General features: G+C 43.8%; 1 protein-coding gene across 2 annotated transcripts in view; it reads right to left on the bottom strand.

Moving 5' to 3' along the window:
- LOC135540122 (receptor-type tyrosine-protein phosphatase gamma-like) overlaps window positions 1-21741 on the bottom strand; it is a 327471-nt gene that overhangs the window by 231678 nt on the left and 74052 nt on the right. For both annotated transcript variants that reach the window (XM_064966521.1, XM_064966520.1), the window contains exon 2: window positions 3656-3760. In XM_064966521.1, coding sequence (XP_064822593.1) covers window positions 3656-3760 — 105 coding nt within the window. The remainder of the gene's footprint in view (window positions 1-3655; window positions 3761-21741) is intronic.

Raw genomic sequence — 21741 nt, 5'->3', positions numbered from 1 at the left:
TACAAACACTCATAAGAAGTAAAGGCACACTTAGAATCCAAGGACTTCGAGTGGATTTAAGCATAGGCCTACTGACTAAGCAGCACACTAAAGAAAATATATAATATTTTGTTTAACATCCCACATAAATGACTATCTTTATGAGTTGTTATTTAAGTCACAGCCCTTAATCCTCTAAAGTTAAACTACAGTACAATATATCATCAATGTCCATCTTCATGTATTTTCTTCAAGGCTGCACACAAAACCTAGAGAGCTCTCAACTCAAGCCTGCCAGTGAATGTGAAATGGGCTATGAGGATTGATATGAAACAGACAAGGTGGTGAATTCTCCATCTCATAAATTAGGCTACGTCTCCCATTGAAGCCAGAAGTATTGAGGCTACAAGGGATTTAAAATGAATATCCAGCAAGTTGGGGGTGAGGGGAGGGACGGAGGGTATTTATAGTGCCATTAAGCTAATTCTTTTTTTACGTTGAAAAGTGGAACTTTCCATCAAATCCACCTTAATGTGAACTTTGTAGCGGTGTGTGGAAGAGAAGGCACAAGGGAGGGCCTATTGATCTGGCCTCAGTGTTTCAGTCAGACGCTCACAAAAAGGCAGCTTAGAATATATGGAAAAGCACTTGTAATTATGTAGACTGGAGGGCATAACTCACCCGGGGTCATTTGTTTGGTTTATACTGCATATCTTAATTAAGGCCTCAGCCGCTTCACTTTGAGGCAGTAATTCTGATATGAGCAATGACAGGTCGTATGTTCAGTCTTTCCAGGTCCTTGATATCCTTTGTCTGCTGTTATGGACTGCCCTCATCAATTCAAACCACAGGTTTTCAACAGAATTTAAGTCAGGAGACTGAGATGGCCTATGCAAAATGTTGATATTGCGCTCAATTGACCATTTATTTGAAGGTTTTGATTAGTGTTGTGGGTTATTGTCTTGCTGGAGGATCCACTTGTGGCCAAGTTTCAACCTGCTGGCAGAGGCAACCAGGTTTTTGGCTAAAATGTCCTGGCACTGGAAAAGTTTATGATGCCGTTGACCCAAGGGCCCCAGGACCAGTGGAAGCAAAATTGCCCAAAAATATCAAAGATCCATCACCATATTTGACCATAAGTATGAGGTTATTTTCTGCTTCTGCTTGTGTTTTTCAATGCTAAACCCACCACTGGTGTGTGTGGCCAAAGAGCTCGATTTTCATGTCATACGACCAGAGCACCGGTTCCAATCCAAGTGTCAATGCCATTTAGAAAATCATTTCAACCAAAAAAATGAGCATGGACTTGAGCTCAGTATTTGTCTGATATATTGTACAGTATTTTTTGCCTGGCCCTGAATGTATACAAAGAATGGCCAAAACTGGCCATAAGGTACCAAGTCTGGGGCTGTAAGGGTTATTCGTCACTTCACTTGAGTTCACTTTTTCTATTTTTACTGCACTATTTTTTTGTTTGTGATTAATTGCATTGTCTGAAAGTCTTCCAAATACAGTGAGAACATACAAAATACATCATCTAAAAACAAAATGCAATGTCAAAACAAGTTGACATTGAGGTTAATTAAAGAAGTTGTGCTTTATCAATTTACCTGACTTTGTTGACTAACTTTGGACAAAATCAAGATGTCAATGCTTTTTGTATAAAAAATCTTACATTACAGCTACATTTTGCGATTAATCGTAAGGGGTTCAATCGTCAGAGGTTCCAACTGTAGAACCCAGTTTCTACATATGAATATAAAAAATTGATTTTATCAAACAAAACTGTACTACATTTTATCTCTGGGACCCTCAGGATGACGAATCAGAGCAAGATCACTGAATGTAAGTACATTATTTACCTTCAGAGGTGAATGTATCAAACCAGTTGCCGTGATGAAAGTTTTGTTGTTGTTGTCTCTTCAAACAATAGCATGGTATTTTTTCACTGTAATAGCTACTGTAAATTGGACAGTGCAGTTAGATTAACAAGAATTTAAGCCTGTCTATGTCCTGGGAAGTGTGCTGTTACTTACAACGTCATTCTAGTCACATTAGCGCATGTTAGCAACAAGGGACACAGATCCCGTAGATCCTTAAGAGGTTACTAAAAGTAAATCCTAAGATTAACTCGATTAAATGTTTTAAATTGTTTGAAAGTCCTAGTACCAACACAATTACAGTTGATCCGAACACATTTCAATGACAGTTTCTTAAGTCATCATTTATGTATACAACTTCTAAAGAATAACAGACACCCAAATAATAACATATTCACTGGCGTAATAAGGCATCCAATATTGGTGAAGTCATCACTTCGCAACCTGGTGAGCTTACAGTAAAACAGTTATAAAGCTCTGTATAAAGCTCTGTCCGAATTAGCTTGTCGTAATCAGATCCACCAGTATATATTCAGATGACAGATTCCAGAATGGCTACCTCACTGAGGCATAGCAGACTGCCCCATCAGCCCGCCAGAGAGAATGACGCATTAACATGCAGAGAGAGATGAGAGCTTAGAGCTGTGCACAAACTCAGGCAATATCTAGGGACAGCCCTGCATACTGCCTCTCCTCTGCGTCATGTCCCTAAGGCCCAGAGAGAGAGAGAGAGAGGATAGAGAGAGAGAGAGATATGCAGTTCTGTATTAGTGACAGGTCTGTAGTTGCTGCTAGAATAGCGAGGTATAAGGAGGCTCTCAGCTGTTTGAGAGGAGAAATAGCAGTGGGTAACCGGGCCCCAAAGGGACTGATGTGATTATTAAATATCAGGGTGGGCTACCAGAGTGCCACCGCTGATTCACATGAAAGGGTTAGGAGCCATCAGCATTCTCAAACCAAGCATAACCTACTATCCTTAGCTCTCTCTCACTCACTCACTCACTCACTCCTCACTCACTCACTCACTCACTCACTCACTCACTCACTACAGTACCTCTCTCTCTCTCACTCTCTCACTCTCTCACTCTCTCACTCTTTCACTCTCTCACTCACACAATACAGTACCTGCTATAGCACCAGCCTATCCGTTTGTTCAGAAAAAAACATGCCATTTTACAAAATGGAGGGATCTCTGTGACTGTCCTACACAATCTGTATTGTTTTCTTCTTGCTGAAATTACACCCACAGTTACATCAGAGTCTTATATAAGCCTTTAATATTATGCGTGCCATGACACAAAACACCATTAATAGATCTAAGCATCAATACCCAGCTCGCTAAGTGAATCTGTCACCAGCTCTACTTTGCCACGAGCCCCTGGCTTTAATGCAGCGTCGGGCTACAATTAGAGTAGACATGGGAACAGAAATATATTTAAAAAATAAAGATCATTTGTTGCCCGAGGCTTGGTTGCACAGTAAAATATTAATGCTCCTCCTCTGCAAATATCGCTCAGAGGGACAAAAGAAGTCACTTTTTTTCCACGGAAACATTCATAAAATAAAAAGCCCAGAGAATCCCTGAGGCCAGGGCTCTAAAGAACAGGGAGCATAGGCAGAGGAAGAGGGAGAGAGGAGAGAAGGGGAAGGGGAGAGAGAGAGAGAGAGAGAGAGAGAGAGAGCGTCACAGGTAAGAGGACACGTGCTGAGCGTAGGCAGAGGAAGAGGGAGAGAGGAGAGAAGGGGAAGGGAGAGAGAGAGAGAGAGTAAGAACTATTCTGCATTAACACACACACCTGAATAGGCCCAGTAGGACTCCTCGGCCGCTCTTCTGAGTCTGCTCCCGGGCGCCCGGCCATCTTGGCTCCCTTGCGTGGACCCGGGCTGCCCTCCTGTCAGCGCTGTGTGGGGGAGAGAAAGGAGAAGGATGTCACCAAAATGGCACTGCACTCACTCACTGCGGTAAAACAAAAAAGCACTGCTCTTGCTAACATCATTCTCATTAAGAAACAGAGACTGACTGTGACTTGGACACAGCCAATTACACAGCCAGTGCTTACAATGACTTACCAAAACATCCTACCACAAAAGCCACAACAGATTCCTTAAAACTTAGGCATGAATACAGATACATAGATACATAGTGTGGCTCATTGGTAAGAGCCACACTTTGTCAGATCCGATTATGCCAGGCTCATTGTGACTGTGGGGCCTCTGGGATGTGAGCTGCGGGGCTGCTGAGTTTTTGGGTAAGAGTCACCCACACTCCTGCCCCTCACTTGCTGTGCCACAAATGGGCTTTGGCAATACCTGGGAATAACTGGCATTTTACATTTTATCTGACCTAAAATGGCCACATGCGGTTATGAGAAGAGAGAGAGAGAGAGAGAGAGAGAGAGAGAGAGAGAGAGAGAGAGAGAGAGAGCGTCACAGGTAAGAGGACACGTGCTGAGCGCTGGCTGACCGTGTGGTTACCTCCTTACTCACTGCATCATCAAGGACACTGGGCCACCGGAGATGTCAATCAAAGCCTAATGGTATTTTAAAGGCTGCTCGCTGGGCATTTTGGTTACTTAAGGGCTTGATATAAACAATGGGTGACTCTTTGTTTCAATGACAGACCGATTTTTCTCTCTTCTTTAATTCTTGGGGATGTAAGCTTGAGCATGCCTGTGAATGTCGATGAGAGGCCAGTCCATGGCTTTTCTATGAATTACATTATCGATTCCCAATACTCTCCCAACAGAAAATGTTATTATGCAGCCCCACCCTAACCTCTCAATCCACGCCAAACCCATCCTCTCACTATCCTTCTTCTTGCTTTTCTTTCTGTCATTCATTGTCTCTCCCATTGTCTCTTACCCTTGACTCTCTTTCTCTAACACACACACACACGCACACACGCACACGCACACGCACACACACACACACACACACACACACACACACACACACACACACACATCGTACAAGCTCATCTCATTCTTCCCCACGTGCCTGTGAGGCCACAGGAGTTAACCCTGTCCTCTCATGGCTGTAGCACTTCAGCCGTGGCCAGTCATTTAACAGCTAGCAACTATCTACACAGGTGTCCATTAAAGCAGTCAATCAGTCCACAGTGCCAAAGCCCAGCCCAGAAACTCTGGGCTGCACTGAAACTATCCCCAGCACTGTAACATAAGAATATAAATGTCAGTGCCAATGACAATATGGGGTGGGGAGGGGAGAGGGAACTAGGGATGGGAGGAGAAGAGGTTCTGATGGGGGGGAAACGCTACAGAGGGATAGATGGCAGAGTTTGGGTAGAATGAGAGGAGAGAAGTAGATAGAGAAAGTGTGAGAGAAGAGGACAGAGTAATACAGTGTCGGGTCATAGTGGGTTGGGACCCTTTTTTCAGCCCAGCCCACTCTCTTAGAGACAGTCTCTGGTCACTGTGGTGGGCAGCCTGCTGCCTGGCAACTGTTCAACAGGAGGAGAGGAGAGCAGGAGGCGAGAAAGAAGGGAGAAAAGAACAAAGGCCTTCTATGCGTTTTCAGAGGAGGAGGAAGGAGGGGGGAGAGAGGAGGGAACAGTCTTCGACTGGTAGTGCCAGTTTAAAAAAGTCACAAGCAATGTTCCCTCTAAGCTGCACACGTGCGTGGGCACGCAACTCCCCCAGGACTGCCGTGCAGAAGAAATATCAGCCTGCGAAGAGAAGCACGAGATTGAACTTCACTCAACTTTCTGGAGTTTTCCCCGTTAGTTAACACTATCAACGTTTCCCTTTGCTGTGGGAGTTGTGATCGAATCAATGCAATATTAGCCACTTTCAGTGCAACATACCGAACTATGCAAGACGTTGTATGCAAAACTGACTATGCAAGAGATTTTGTTGTAGGCAGAGCACATTGGAATAGGATTATCATTCTCTTCTCCTATCCACTGCTCTCTGTGTCTTCTACCACAACAGTCACCACTTCCCTGCTCTCACAGACCCTGTCAAAGACTATCAACGTCAACACAGCCAGCAAAGCAGCAAAGATACACACACCACACACGCATGCACACACACACACAGACGCACAAATACAAACCACCACACAAAGACACTAGCAGTCATGTGTCATACTAATGGCGCAGAAAACCCTGTCCTAAAAAACAGCATCTTATTCAAACTCATTGCATAGAGCACATAGTGTTATGAGGGAAATTTAGAAAGTCCTTGTTTAACAGTGCAGACAATGCTAGGGATGTCTCCTATGATCTAATCTTTCTGCGAGAGGTTCCATTCTGCTGCGCTGGTCTAAACAAATTTTTACCTAATTGATTTATAATTTCCTATTTGAGGAATGTGCTCTTATGAGAGAGAGATTGGGGGCTGACATTTTTGTCAGGCCATCTCTGCAGAAACAATGATATGGGGAGATGTAATCGAATAAGGATCCGAGTCTAGAACTATGATTTTTCTCATTCAGATCCCCATTAGCTGCTGAAGAAGCAGCAGCTACTCTTCCAAGCCCTGTATCTATATCTATAAAACTTCCCTGAGGCTAAGTTCTTGACTTTAACAGAAAGCCAAATGAAGTAGACAGTTCAGCAGTGAAAGAGAGAATGAAGTAGACAGTTACGCAGTGTCCTGGAAACAGAGAATGAAGTAGACAGTTACGCAGTGTCCTGGAAACAGAGAATGAAGTAGAGGATTACGCAGTGTCCTGGAAACAGAGAATGAAGTAGACAGTTACGCAGTGTCCTGGAAACAGAGAATGAAGTAGACAGTTACGCAGTGTCCTGGAAACAGAGAATGAAGTAGACAGTTATGCAGTGTCCTTAGAAACACAGAATGAAGTAGACAGTTAGGCAGTGTCCTGGAAACAGAAAATGAAGTAGACAGTTATGCAGTGTCCTGGAAACAGAGAATGAAGTAGACAGTTACGCAGTGTCCTGGAAACAGAGAATGAAGTAGACAGTTATGCAGTGTCCTTAGAAACACAGAATGAAGTAGACAGTTAGGCAGTGTCCTGGAAACAGAAAATGAAGTAGACAGTTATGCAGTGTCCTGGAAACAGAGAATGAAGTAGACAGTTACGCAGTGTCCTGGAAACAGAGAATGAAGTAGACAGTTAGGCAGTGTCCTGGAAACAGAGAATGAAGTAGACAGTTACGCAGTGTCCTGGAAACAGAGAATGAAGTAGACAGTTAGGCAGTGTCCTGGAAACAGAGAATGAAGTAGACAGTTATGCAGTGTCCTGGAAACAGAGAATGAAGTAGACAGTTACGCAGTGTCCTGGAAACAGAGAATGAAGTAGACAGTTACGCAGTGTCCTGGAAACAGAGAATGAAGTAGACAGTTACGCAGTGTCCTGGAAACAGAGAATGAAGTAGACAGTTACGCAGTGTCCTGGAAACAGAGAATGAAGTAGACAGTTACGCAGTGTCCTGGAAACAGAGAATGAAGGTGCCATTGGTGGCTTCACAAGGGTAATGAAGTTGTGATTAGCTCTTTTTGGCAAGACCTGCAGCACCTGCAATGTCACCTCCCAGATTCACTAGGACAGAGAACTCACATAGAGCTCTATTTGAAAGGGGTGTTCAGCAAGGTCAGAATGCGCGCACACACATACACACACCAACAAAAACACACACTATGCAAAATCTGCTTGGCAAATACAATATACGTGAATTTATTTATTTTATTTCACCTTTATTTAACCAGGTAGGCAAGTTGAGAACAAGTTCTCATTTACAATTGCGACCTGGCCAAGATAAAGCAAAGCAGTTTGACACATACAACGACACAGAGTTGCACATGGAGCAAAACAAACATACAGTCAATAATACAGTATAAACAAGTCTATATACGATGTGAGCAAATGAGGTGAGATAAGGGAGGTAAAGGCAAAAAAAGGCCATGGTGGCAAAGTAAATACAATATAGCAAGTAAAACACTGGAATGGTAGATTTGCAAAGGAAGAATGTGCAAAGTAGAAATAAAACTAATGGGGTGCAAAGGAGCAAAATAAATAAATTAAATACAGTAGGGAAAGAGGTAGTTGTTTGGGCTAAAATATAGGTGGGCTATGTACAGGTGCAGTCATCTGTGAGCTGCTCTGACAGTTGGTGCTTAAAGCTAGTGAGGGAGATAAGTGTTTCCAGTTTCAGAGATTTTCGTAGTTCGTTCCAGTCATTGGCAGCAGAGAACTGGAAGGAGAGGCGGCCAAAGAAAGAATTGGTTTTGGGGGTGACTAGAGAGATATACCTGCTGGAGCGTGTGCTACAGGTGGGAGATGCTATGGTGACCAGCGAGCTGAGATAAGGGGGTGACTTTACCTAGCAGGGTCTTGTAGATGACATGGAGCCAGTGGGTTTGGCAACGAGTATGAAGTGAGGGCCAGCCAACGAGAGCATACAGGTCGCAATGGTGGGTAGTATATGGGGCTTTGGTGACAAAACGGATTGCACTGTGATAGACTGCATCCAATTTGTTGAGTAGGGTATTGGAGACTATTTTGTAAATGACATCGCCAAAGTCGAGGATTGGTAGGATGGTCAGTTTTACAAGGGTATGTTTGGCAGCATGAGTGAAGGATGCTTTGTTGCGAAATAGGAAGCCAATTCTAGATTTAACTTTGGATTGGAGATATTTGATATGGGTCTGGAAGGAGAGTTTACAGTCTAACCAGACACCTAAGTATTTGTAGTTGTCCACGTATTCTAAATCAGAGCCGTCCAGAGTAGTGATGTTGGACAGGCGGGTAGGAACGGGTAGCTATCGGTTGAAGAGCATGCATTTAGTTTTACTTGTATTTAAGAGCAATTGGAGGCCCGGAAGGAGAGTTGTATGGCATTGAAGCTTGCCTGGAGGATTGTTAACACAGTGTCCAAAGAAGGGCCAGAAGTATATAGAATGGTGTCGTCTGCGTAGAGGTGGATCAGAGACTCACCAGCAGCAAGAGCGACCTCATTGATGTATACAGAGAAGAGAGTCGGTCCAAGAATTGAACCCTGTGGCACCCCCATAGAGACTGCCAGAGGTCTGGACAGCAGACCCTCCGATTTGACACACTGAACTCTATCAGAGAAGTAGTTGGTGAACCAGGCGAGGCAATCATTTGAGAAACCAAGGCTGTCGAGTCTGCCGATGAGGATGTGGTGATTGACAGAGTCGAAACCAACAACAACAAATGTGCTTCCTTGCTCCATCTGTACGTACTGCCAGAACTCCATAAAGCAGAAAGAAACTGAAACTTTGACTGACCCTGTCTTTTGTTTCCACACCGAGTGAATCACACAAAAGTTCCTCTTGAGAAAAGAGATGGAAAGCATTGGTTCCTGCCATCCACCCATCCCAGCAGACCAGCCATTGAAGCTATTGCTGCATGTTTGCTGTCACTTCATTCAAACACAGAATGTACTTAAACTTGGATTTTTTTTATACCACTTCAGTGGTTCGAGGAGGCAGAATGGGGTGTCCAGAAACACACAGGTGGGTGCACGTACACACACACACAGAGCACCGTGTGTGTGTGTGTGTGTGTGTGTGTGTGTGTGTGTGTGTGTGTGTGTGTGTGTGTGTGTGTGTGTGTGTGTGTGTGTGTGTGTGTGTGTGTCAGCCAGGGTAGTCCTCACTACTGTAATACACTTAATTAGCATTTTTTTCATCTCTCTCCAATACGTACTGCTGAAGGACATCCGCGACAAGCAAACACGCACTCACACACACACACACACACACACACACACACACACACACACACACACACACACACACACACACACACACACACACACACATACTAACGCCTGCTCACAGAAATACAAACACAAACAACCACACACACACACATACTGGCAGTCCAAAACACTTGCAAGGTGGTGGTCAGAGAGTAACAGCTGTCACGTTAAATAAACCTTGCAGGGCTGTAATAGTCCTCCACATACTCTCTGGTGGGTGACCAGATCCTCTGCCAGAGGGACAGGCATAGGGGCTTGGGAAGGGATTAAGAGGGGTTGGGGCTGTGAATGGGGGGTGTGAGGAATGGGGGCTGTTGGTCTTGGCATTGGGCTATAGGTTAGACGCTGTGGTTGGGCCTAGGGCACAGTGTTGAGACTGGGTAGGGAGAGCAGCAGAGATGAGAGGGAATCAGTCCCCAGAGAAAAGACAACCCAGCATGGGGTGAGTTCACTACAGTCTCAGCCAAAGGCAGTGAGAGAAGCACACAGAGGGAGAGAGAGAGAGATGGCGAGAGAGTGCTGTAAAGCCAAAATGCTGGTGCATCGTCCATAAAGCAGAAACACTGGGAGGCAACACGAGAGCGTGTCGGAAGCACATTACTCAAATGGGTCTTTAGTGTAGTGGAAAATGCACTTGAAGACACGAGCTCGTTCCAAGCGCCCGTCTCCCTTTGTGTTTTCTCCCTGCATTGATCTGCTATAGACAGGAGACAGTATGCACCACGGCTGGTCACTCCATGCACACCGATGTTAATTAATAGGCGGTCTGCAAAGGACAAGGTCGCTGAGCCAAACACAAAGCCAATGCTGACAGCTCCACTGTGAAGACGCACAGTCCAGATACAGTTAACATCGCCTTTTGTCCACCGCAATCACAAACACAGGGGCTGCCATGGGATCCTTTATACTCCTATCCCACAACAAGGCACATGATGTCACTGTGAAAGACATGGCCCATTCATGTTTCAGTAGACACAGCCTTCAGATACTGTACCCATTTAAAGCACACCATGGAACCAAGTCCCTTATAGATATTGTCTTTGTTCTTTGTTCATACCCTTTATTTTTGTAAATATTAAAAAATATATTTTTTACCCCAATTTCATGATATCCAATTGGTAGTACCAGTCTTGTCCCATCGCTGCAACTCCTTTACGGCGAAGGTTGAGAGCCATGCGTCCTCCGAAACAGGATCCTGCCAAGCCGCACTGCTTCTTGACACACTGCTCGCTTAACCCGGAAGCCAGCTGCAACACTGTGTCGGAGGAAACACTGTACAACTGGTGACCGAAGTCAGTGTACATGCGCCCGGCCCGCCACAAAAAGTTGCTAGAGGACATCCCGCAGGGCCAATTGTACGCTGCTTCATGGGTCTCCCAGTCGCGGCTGGCTGCAACACAGCCTGGGATCAAACGGGGGTCTGTAGTGATGCCTCAAGCACTGCGATGCAGTGCCTTAGACCGTGATGCAGTGCCTTAGACCGTGATGCAGTGCCTTAGACCGCTGCGCCACTCGGGAGGCCCTTGTGTTCATACCCTTTAAGAGTTCCAGAGACACAATTGTTCTTATTTTATTTATTTAAAAATTGTATTTTTATTTAACTAGGCAAGTCAGTTAAGAACAAATTTGTTTTTACAATGAGGGCCTACTTGGTAAAGGTTAGAGAAGTCCTTTATAGCATTGCCCGATAGCAATGACCAAATCTACAGTACAGTGCTTCCCTGTGAGGGAGCAGTTATCTCATAAGAATGCAGAGCAAAGGACTGTGAGTTATCTTTAGTTATGTTCCGGCTGATTGGTGGAGGAGGGAGAGGTGATTTGTGGGAGTTGTCTTCGCTTACATTTTATTTTTCTACCTGCATTCATCTCTGGCATTCATGGAGGCAGGAAATAAAGATGAATGAGATGCAGTCGTTTTTTTTTCTGTTTCTTTTTTTCTAAACGGAGGCTTGAAGGTCAGTGCATATGAAACAATCCATAACACATGTCACTTAGCAAAATCCAAGTACAGACAATAGACATCTGCTACTGCACCTCTCTCTCTCGCTCTCTCATTCTCTCACTCTGTCTTTCTCTCTGTCTCTGCATTGCAGTACAGGGGGAAATGGGTGGTTCTGCTAATAACTCATGTAATTCCCATGTGATGATTCGATAATCATGGATGGATCTATGTCCTTTCGGCTTACACTACGCTGTAAGAGGGATGCAAACGCCAAAGCATGAACAGCGATCAATGCTGTCTGGGCTCTTTTTCATATCTCAAGTGTGCTGCTACAGCATTGTCCTTTTTAATGTATGACCCTGTAGCATGTACTGTATGGCCACACGCTGCTGCAATCTTGGAAATGAGGTTGTTAAGCTCAAAGGGGCCATTTGGGTAAATAAAGGATGAATACACAAATAAAAAGTGGGCAGGAGTTGGCCACCTGTGGATTAATGGGTTGTCTTCATGACATTGAGGACAGTCAAGTTAAAGCTAGTACTGTATGTCAGACACAACAACCCCCACCACTTCACCTGTAGACATAAAACAACCCCCACCCCTTCATCTGTAGACATATAACAACCCCCACCCCTTCAACTGTAGACATATAACAACCCCCACCCCTTCAACTGTAGACATATAACAACCCCCACCACTTCACCTGTAGACATAAAACAACCCCCACCCCTTCATCTGTAGACATATAACAACTCCCACCCCTTCAACTGTAGACATATAACAACCCCCACCACTTCACCTGTAGACATAAAACAACCCCCACCCCTTCATCTGTAGACATATAACAACCCCACCCTTCAACTGTAGACATATAACAACCCCCACCCCTTCAACTGTAGACATAAAACAACCCCCACCCCTTCATCTGTAGACATATAACAACCCCCACCCCTTCAACTGTAGACATATAACAACCCCCACCCCTTCAACTGTAGACATATAACAACCCCCACCACTTCAACTGTAGACATATAACAACCCCCACCACTTCAACTGTAGACATATAACAACCCCCACCCCTTCAACTGTAGACATATAACAACCCCCACCCCTTCAACTGTAGACACATAACAACCCCCACCCCTTCAACTGTAGACATATAACAACCCCCACCACTTCAACTGTAGACACATAACAACCCTCCCCTTCAACTGTAGACATATAACAACCCCCACCCCTTCAACTGTAGACATATAACAACCCCCACCCTTCAACTGTAGACATATAACAACCCCCACCCTTCAACTGTAGACACATAACAACCCCCACCCTTCAACTGTAGACATATAACAACCCCCACCACTTCAACTGTAGACACATAACAACCCCCACCCCTTCATCTGTAGACATATAACAACCCCCACCCCTTCAACTGTAGACATATAACAACCCCCACCCCTTCAACTGTAGACATAAAACAACCCCCACCCCTTCATCTGTAGACATATAACAACCCCCACCCCTTCAACTGTAGACATATAACAACCCCCACCCCTTCAACTGTAGACATATAACAACCCCCACCACTTCAACTGTAGACATATAACAACCCCCACCACTTCAACTGTAGACATATAACAACCCCCACCCCTTCAACTGTAGACATATAACAACCCCCACCCCTTCAACTGTAGACACATAACAACCCCCACCCCTTCAACTGTAGACATATAACAACCCCCACCACTTCAACTGTAGACACATAACAACCCTCACCCCTTCAACTGTAGACATATAACAACCCCCACCCCTTCAACTGTAGACATATAACAACCCCCACCCCTTCAACTGTAGACATATAACAACCCCCACCCCTTCAACTGTAGACACATAACAACCCCCACCCCTTCAACTGTAGACATATAACAACCCCCACCACTTCAACTGTAGACACATAACAACCCCCACCACTTCAACTGTAGACATAAAACAACCCCCACCCATTCATCTGTAGACACATAACAACCCCCACCACTTCAACTGTAGACATATAACAACCCCTTTTCCATAGCTTCCTTTCAGCTATTAGGACTCATTGTATTGTGTGTCGGGGATGAATACGAAACCAGTGGATGACGCCAGCTCATATGCTCCACTGTAACAAGGGCAGATCCTCTTCAGATTGAATGACACAGAGCATACAATAGAAAGGGTAATGTATAACAGCCAATCACTCTCATGTTTTAGTACACTGGTATTTTCATACAGAAGTCGAAGTCACGTTACTGTAAAGACTAATGGAGAGAGTAACAGTATACAGTAGACAAATGAAATGCATACTTGAGTCATCGTCTGACTCTGAGATTATAGGCATTTTGCAAATGCCATCTGATGAATAATTCAGAATCAATAGCCTAGACCTTCACCGCTCCTGCAAGCCAGAGACTTAAATTTAGGGGCCAAGATCAGCTCAATGTAGCTCCAATACTGAAACGGCCTCAGGGTCTTTATGTTCAACCCATACACCATCGTAAGAGCATAGTTAATCTGTTCTTTCTATGACGCACAGCGATAATCCCACATTCCCCCATTTCCTGACCTACGACCTCTCCCAGAGTTCATTGCATGTTGAGGTGTTCCAGGATGTGAATCCATCTGTTTTTTTGGGCAGTCGTTTCCAACTCCCTTTGGATCCATATGGGCACCTGTGACCCGTTTACTTATCCCACCCAATGCTAACCTGCAAGGTTAAGGTGAAGTATCATTATTATTAATATGCTTCTTTATGTGTTTGTATTGGTCTCCGTCTCCTCTCTCAGAGATTAGTCTCCCTGGGTTCTGGTTCTCAGTTTTTCCTGACAAATATGGCCACCGTTACAGCCGTGGTGAGCATTGAAATTGAGATCTGAGAGATTTTTGCATTCCTCCTGACAAGATTAAGACACCTGAATGGTAAAGCTGCAAGCCCAGCACCAGAGAAAGGGTTATTTGGGGTGTGTATTAAATTGCATTGGAGAGCCGATAAACAGAGTTCTGGCAGGAGCAGAAGTTGCAGAGAGTAGTCCTGCGGTATGGGATGTGGTTCAGTGCCGGACACAGTGCAATTCGATTAACGCCCAGGCAAGGTGATTCCCCCTCCTAGGGCTCAACGAAACAGATCCCCTCCCCCACCCGCCTCCTGGAGTGCTAGGTGCCTGCACACTTGAATTAAAGGGTACCTACTCTCAAAAATCAAAGTCAAATCAAAATTTGACAGACCAGTCAAAAAAAGGTCTGTAAAAAAAAGTGTGACTTTGAGAACGAAAACCTGAAACCTGTGAATTTCTGACTTCAATAGTAGGCCTACTATTAGCCTACTGCACAGTACAGCTTGGGTTGGCCTGAATGTGAAAGATCAATATGGGATTCATCATTTTAGATTATTCAGTGTACATTGCATTCTGGAAAGTATTGAGACCCGTTGACTTTTTCACATTTTGTTACGTTACAGCCTTATTCTAAAATGTTTAAATAGTTTTTCTCCCCCAAATCAATCTACACACAATAGCCAATAATGACAGAACAAAAACAGTTTTTAGACATTTTTGCTCATAAAATTACATTTACATATTTATTCAGACCATTTATTCAGTACTTTATTGAAGTACCTTTGGCAGAGATTACTACCTCGAGTCTTCTTGGGTATGATGCTATAAGCTAGGCACACCTGTATTTGGGGAGATACTGCTGATCCTCTCAAGCTTTGTCAGGTTGGATGGGGAGCTGCACAGCTATTTTCAGGTCTCTCCAGAGATGATCGTTCGGGTTCAAGTCCGGGCTCTGGCTGGGCCACTCAGGGACATTCAGAGACTTGTTCCGAAGCCACTCCTGCGTTGTTCCCTCAATCCTGACTAGTCTCGCAGTTCCTGCCGCTGAAAAACACCCCCACAGCATGATGCTGCCACCACCATGCTTCACCGTAAGGATGGTGTAAGGTTTCCTCCAGACGTGACGCTTGGCATTCAGGTCAAAGAGTTATGCTTGTCATTCAGGTCAAAGAATTTAATCTTGGTTTCATCAGACCAAAAAACCTTGTTTCTCATAGTCTGAGAGTCCGTTAGGTGCCTTTTGGCCAACTCCAAGCAGGCCACTTTACCATAAAGACCTGATTGGTGGAGTGCTGCAGAGATGGTTGTCCTTCTGGAATGTTCTCTGGAGCTCTGTAAGAGTGACTTCCCTGACAAAGGCCCTTCTCCCCCGATTGCTCAGTTTGGCTAGGTGGCCAGACCTAGGAAGTGTCTTGGTAGTTCCAAAGTTCTTCCATTTAAGAATAATAAAAATGTGTTGGTACCCAGATCTTTGCCTCAACACAATCCTGTCTTGAAGCTCTATGGACAATTCTGTCAACCTCACGGCTTTGGTTTTGCTCTGAAATGCACTGTCATCTATGAGACCTTATATCAACAGGTGTATGCCTTTCCAAATCATGTCCAATCAATTGAATTTACCACAGGTGGACTCCAACTTCTACAAGTTGTAGAAACATCTCAAGGATGATAAATGTAATCCGTAACATATCTTTTGGATTATCCAAACTCAGTAACATAATCTGATTAAATTCCGTTACTCTTAGATTACTTTCCCCTTAGAAGAAGGCAAAAATGTATGTTACCAATTGAACGACATCGTTTGCAGGATAAATTAATGTTAAAGTTTACATAGCTGGATGTCTAACCATCGCTTTCTACTAAATTATATACTTACATTATATATATATGAACTAGGAACTCTCACAAATGGAAAAATGTAGCAACCAAAGAAGTGCTGAACAAATCAAAATCTATTTTATGAGATTATTCAAATAGCCACTCTTTGCCTTGATGATGCTCTCACCACTAGGCTACCTGCTGCCCCATAATGAGCACTTGTTGGCTGCTTTTCCTTCACTCTGCGGTCCAACTCCAAACCATCACAATTTGGTTGAGGTCTGGGGATTGTGGAGGCCAGATCATCTGATGCAGCACTCCAGCCCTCTCCTTCTTGGTCAAATAGGCCTTACACAGCCTGGAGGTGTGTTGGTCATTGTCCTCTTGAAAACCAAATGATAATCCCACAAAGTGTAAACCAGATGGGTTGGCGTATCACTGCAGAATGCTGTTGTAGCCATGCTGGTTAAATATGCCTTGAGTTCTAATTAAATCACAGACCGTGTCACCAGCAAAGCACTCCTACACCATAACACCTCCTCCTCCATACTTTATGGTGGGAAATACATATGCGGAGATCATCCGTTCACCCACACCGCGTCTCACAAAGACATGGCGGTTGGAACCAATAATCTCCAATTTGGACTCCCCATCAAAGGACAAATGTCCACTGGTCTAATGTCCATTGCTCGTGTTTCTTGGCCCAAGCAAGTCTATTCTTATTATTGGTGTCCTTTAGTAGTGGTTTCTTTGCAGCAATTCGACCATGATGGCCTGATTCACACAGTCTCCTGTGTGTGTCTGTTAGATGTGTCTGTTACTTAAACTCTGTGAAGCATGTATTTGGGCTGCAATATCTGAGGCTGGTAACTCTAATGAATGTATCCTCTGCAGCAGAGATAACTCCAAGTCTTCCATTCTTGTGGCGGTCCTCATGAGAGCCAGTTACATCATAGTGCTTGATGGTTTATGCGACTGCACTTGAATCAACTTTCAAAGTTCTTGAAATGTCCCATATTGACTGACCTTCATGTCTTAAAGTATTGATGCCATTTCTCTTTGCTTATTTGAGCTGTTCTTGCCATTATATGGACTTGGTATTTTACCAAATAGGGCTATCTTCTGTATACTCCCCCTACCTTGTCACAACACAACTGAATGGCATTAAGAAGGAAAGAAATTCCACAATTTAACTTTTAAGAACGCACACCTGTTAATTGAAATGCATTCCAGGTGACTACCTCATTAAGCTGGTTGAGAGAATGCCAAGAGTGTGCAAAGCTGTCATCAAGGCAAAGGGTGGCTATTTGAAGAATCTCAAGTATGTATGTTTTTTATTGATTTATTTTAATTTCTCTTTTATTGAACCAGGTAGGCCAGTTGAGAACAAGTTCTCATTTACAACTGCGACCTGGCCAACATAAAGCAACGCAGTGCAACAAAAACAACAACACAGAGTTACACATAAACAAACATACATTCAATAACACAATATAAAATAAAAATAGAAAAATCTATGTATAGTGTGTGCAAATGTAGAAGACTAGGGATGTAGGCAATAAATAGGTAATAGAGGCAATATAATTACAATATAGCATTAATACTGGAGTGATAGATGTGCAGATGATGATGTGCAAGTAGAGATACTGGGGTGCAAAAGAGCAAGAGGGTAAGTAATAATATGGGGATGAGGTAGTTGGGTGTGCTATTTACGGATTGGCTGTGTTCAGGTACAGTCAGGTACAGATACAGTAAGCTGCTTTGACAGCTGATGCATAAAGTTAGAGAGGGAGATATCAGACTCCAGCTTCAGAGATTTTTGCAATTCGTTCCAGTCATTGGCAGCAGAGAACTGGAAGGAAAGACGTCCAAAGGAAGTGTTGGCTTTGGGGATGACCAGTGCAATATACAGTGGAGCAAAAAAGTATTTAGTCAGCCACCAATTGTGCATGTTCTCCCACTTAAAAAGATGAGAGAGGCCTGTAATTTTCATCATAGGTACACTTCAGCTATGACAGACAAAATTAGGAAAATTCACATTGTAGGATTTTTAATGAATTTATTTGCAAATTATGGTGGAAAATAAGTATTTGGTCACCTACAAACAAGCAAGATTTCTGGCTCTCACAGACCTGTAACTTCTTCTTTAAGAGGCTCCTCTGTCCTCCACTCGTTACCTGTATTAATGGCACCTGTTTGAACTTGTTATCAGTATAAAAGACTGTCCACAACCTCAAACAGTCACACTCCAAACTCCACTATGGCCAAGACCAAAGAGCTGTCAAAGGACACCAGAAACAAAATTGTAGACCTGCACCAGGCTGGGAAGACTGAATCTGCAATAGGTAAGCAGCTTGGTTTGAAGAAATCAACTGTGGGAGCAATTATTAGGAAATGGAAGACATACAAGACCACTGATAATCTCCTTCGATCTGGGGCTCCACGCAAGATCTCACCCCGTGGGGTCAAAATGATCACAAGAACGGTGAGCAAAAATCCCAGAACCACACGGGGGGACCTAGTGAATGACCTGCAGAGACCAAAGTAATAAAGCCTACCATCAGTAACACACTACGCCGCCAGGGACTCAAATACTGCAGTGCCAGACGTGTCCCCCTGCTTAAGCCAGTACATGTCCAGGCCCGTCTGAAGTTTGCTAGAGAGCATTTGGATGATCTAGAAGAAGATTGTGAGAATGTCATATGGTCAGATGAAACCAAAATATAACTTTTTGGTAAAAACTCAACTTGTCGTGTTTGGAGGACAAAGAATGCTGAGTTGCATCCAAAGAACACCATAACTACTGTGAAGCATGGGGGTGGAAACATCATGCTTTGGGGCTGTATTTCTGCAAAGGGACCAGGACGACTGATCCGTGTAAAGGAAAGAATGAATTGGGCCATGTATCGTGAGATTTTGAGTGAAAACCTCCTTCCATCAGCAACGGCATTGAAGAAACGTGGCTGAGTCATTCAGCATGACAATGATCCCAAACACACCGCCCGGGCAACGAAAGAGTGGCTTCGTAAGAAGCATTTCAAGGTCCGGGAGTGGCTTAGCCAGTCTCCAGATCTCAACCCATAGAAAATCTTTGGAGGGAGTTGAAAGTCCGTGTTGCCTAGCAACAGCCCCAAAACATCACTGCTCTAGAGGAGATCTGCATGGAGGAATGGGCCAAAATACCAGCAACAGTGTGTGAAAACCTTGTGAAGACTTACAGAAAACGTTTGACCTCTTTCATTGCCAACAAAGGGTATATATTATATACCCTGAGATAAACTTTTGTTATTGACCAAATACTTATTTTCCACCATAATTTGCAAATAAATTAATTGAAAATCCTGTGATTTTCTGGATTTTTTTCCCACATTTTGTCTGTCATAGTTGAAGTGTACCTATGATGAAAATGACAGGCCTCTCTCATCTTTTTAAGTGGGAGAACTTGCACAATTGGTGGCTGACTAAATACTTTTTTGCCCCACTGTACCTGCTGGATCGTGTGGGTGTTCCTATGGTGACCTTTGCACCCCAGTATCTCTACTTGCATACAAAATAGCCCCCAACACTCTACTCAGCAAACTGGATGTAGTCTATCACAGTGCCATTAGTTTTGTCACCAAAGCCCCATATACTACCCACCACTGCAACCTGTATGCCCTCATTGGCTGGCCCTCGCTTCATATTTGTCACCAAACCCACTGGCTCCAGGTCATCTATAAGTCTTTGTTAGGTAAAGCCTCGCCTTATCTCAGCTCACTGGTCACCATAGCAGCATCCACCCGTAGCACTCACTACAGCAGGTATATTTCATTGGTCACCCCTAAAGCTAATTCCTCCTTCAGCCACCTTTCCTTCCAATTCTCTGCTGCCAATGACTGGAACAAACTCCAAAAATCACTGAAGCTAGAGACTCATATCTCCCTCACTAGCTTTAAGCACCAGCTGTCAGAGCAGCTCACAGATACAGTGCCTTGCGAAAGTATTCAGACCCCTTGAACTTTGCGACCTTTTGCCACATTTCAGGCTTCAAACATAAAGATATAAAACTGTATTTTTTTGTGAAGAATCAACAACAACTGGGACACAATCATGAAGTGGAACGACATTTATTGGATATTTCAAACTTTTTTAACAAATCAAAAACTGAAAAATTGGGCGTGCAAAATTATTCAGCCCCCTTAAGTTAATACTTTGTAGCGCCACCTTTTGCTGCGATTACAGCTGTAAGTCGCTTGGGGTATGTCTCTATCAGTTTTGCACATCGAGAGACTGAAATTTTTTCCCATTCCTCCTTGCAAAACAGCTCGTGCTCAGTGAGGTTGGATGGAGAGCATTTGTGAACAGCAGTTTTCAGTTCTTTCCGCAGATTCTCGATTGGATTCAGGTCTGGACTTTGACTTGGCCATTCTAACACCTGGATATGTTTATTTTTGAACCATTCCATTGTAGATTTTGCTTTATGTTTTGGATCATTGTCTTGTTGGAAGACAAATCTCCGTCCCAGTCTCAGGTCTTTTGCAGACTCCATCAGGTTTTCTTCCAGAATGGTCCTGTATTTGGCTCCATCCATCTTCCCATCAATGTTAACCATCTTCCCTGTCCCTGCTGAAGAAAAGCAGCCCCAAACCATGATGCTGCCACCACCATGTTTGACAGTGGGTATGGTGTGTTCAGGGTGATGAGCTGTGTTGCTTTTACGCCAAACATAATGTTTTGCATTGTTGCCAAAAAGTTCAATTTTGGTTTCATCTGACCAGAGCACCTTCTTCCACATGTTTGGTGTGTCTCCCAGGTGGCTTGTGGCAAACTTTAAACAACACTTTTTATGGATATCTTTAAGAAATGGCTTTCTTCTTGCCACTTCCATAAAGGCCAGATTTGTGCAATATATGACTGATTGTTGTCCTATGGACAGAGTCTCCCACCTCAGCTGTAGATCTCTGCAGTTCATCCAGAGTGATCATGGGCCTCTTGGCTGCATCTCTGATCAGTCTTCTCCTTGTATGAGCTGAAAGTTTAGAGGGACGGCCAGGTCTTGGTAGATTTGCAGTGGTCTGATACTCCTTCCATTTCAATATTATCGCTTGCACAGTGCTCCTTGGGATGTTTAAAGCTTGGGAAATCTTTTTGTATCCAAATCCAGCTTTAAACTTCTTCACAACAGTATCTCGGACCTGCCTGGTGTGTTCCTTGTTCTTCATGATGCTCTCTGCACTTTTAACGGACCTCTGAGACTATCACAGTGCAGGTGCATTTATACGGAGACTTGATTACACACAGGTGGATTGCATTTATCATCATTAGTCATTTAGGTCAACATTGGATCATTCAGAGATCCTCACTGAACTTCTGGAGAGAGTTTGCTGCACTGAAAGTAAAGGGGCTGAATAATTTTGCACGCCCAATTTTTCAGTTTTTGATTTGTTAAAAAAGTTTGAAATATCCAATAAATGTCGTTCCACTTCATGATTGTGTCCCACTTGTTGTTGATTCTTCACAAAAAAATACAGTTTTATATCTTTATGTTTGAAGCCTGAAATGTGG

This window comes from Oncorhynchus masou, chromosome 5 (genome assembly GCF_036934945.1).
Source record: "Oncorhynchus masou masou isolate Uvic2021 chromosome 5, UVic_Omas_1.1, whole genome shotgun sequence".
In the NCBI taxonomy this organism is placed as follows: domain Eukaryota; kingdom Metazoa; phylum Chordata; class Actinopteri; order Salmoniformes; family Salmonidae; genus Oncorhynchus; species Oncorhynchus masou.
This window is presented reverse-complemented; position numbering and strand designations above follow the sequence as displayed.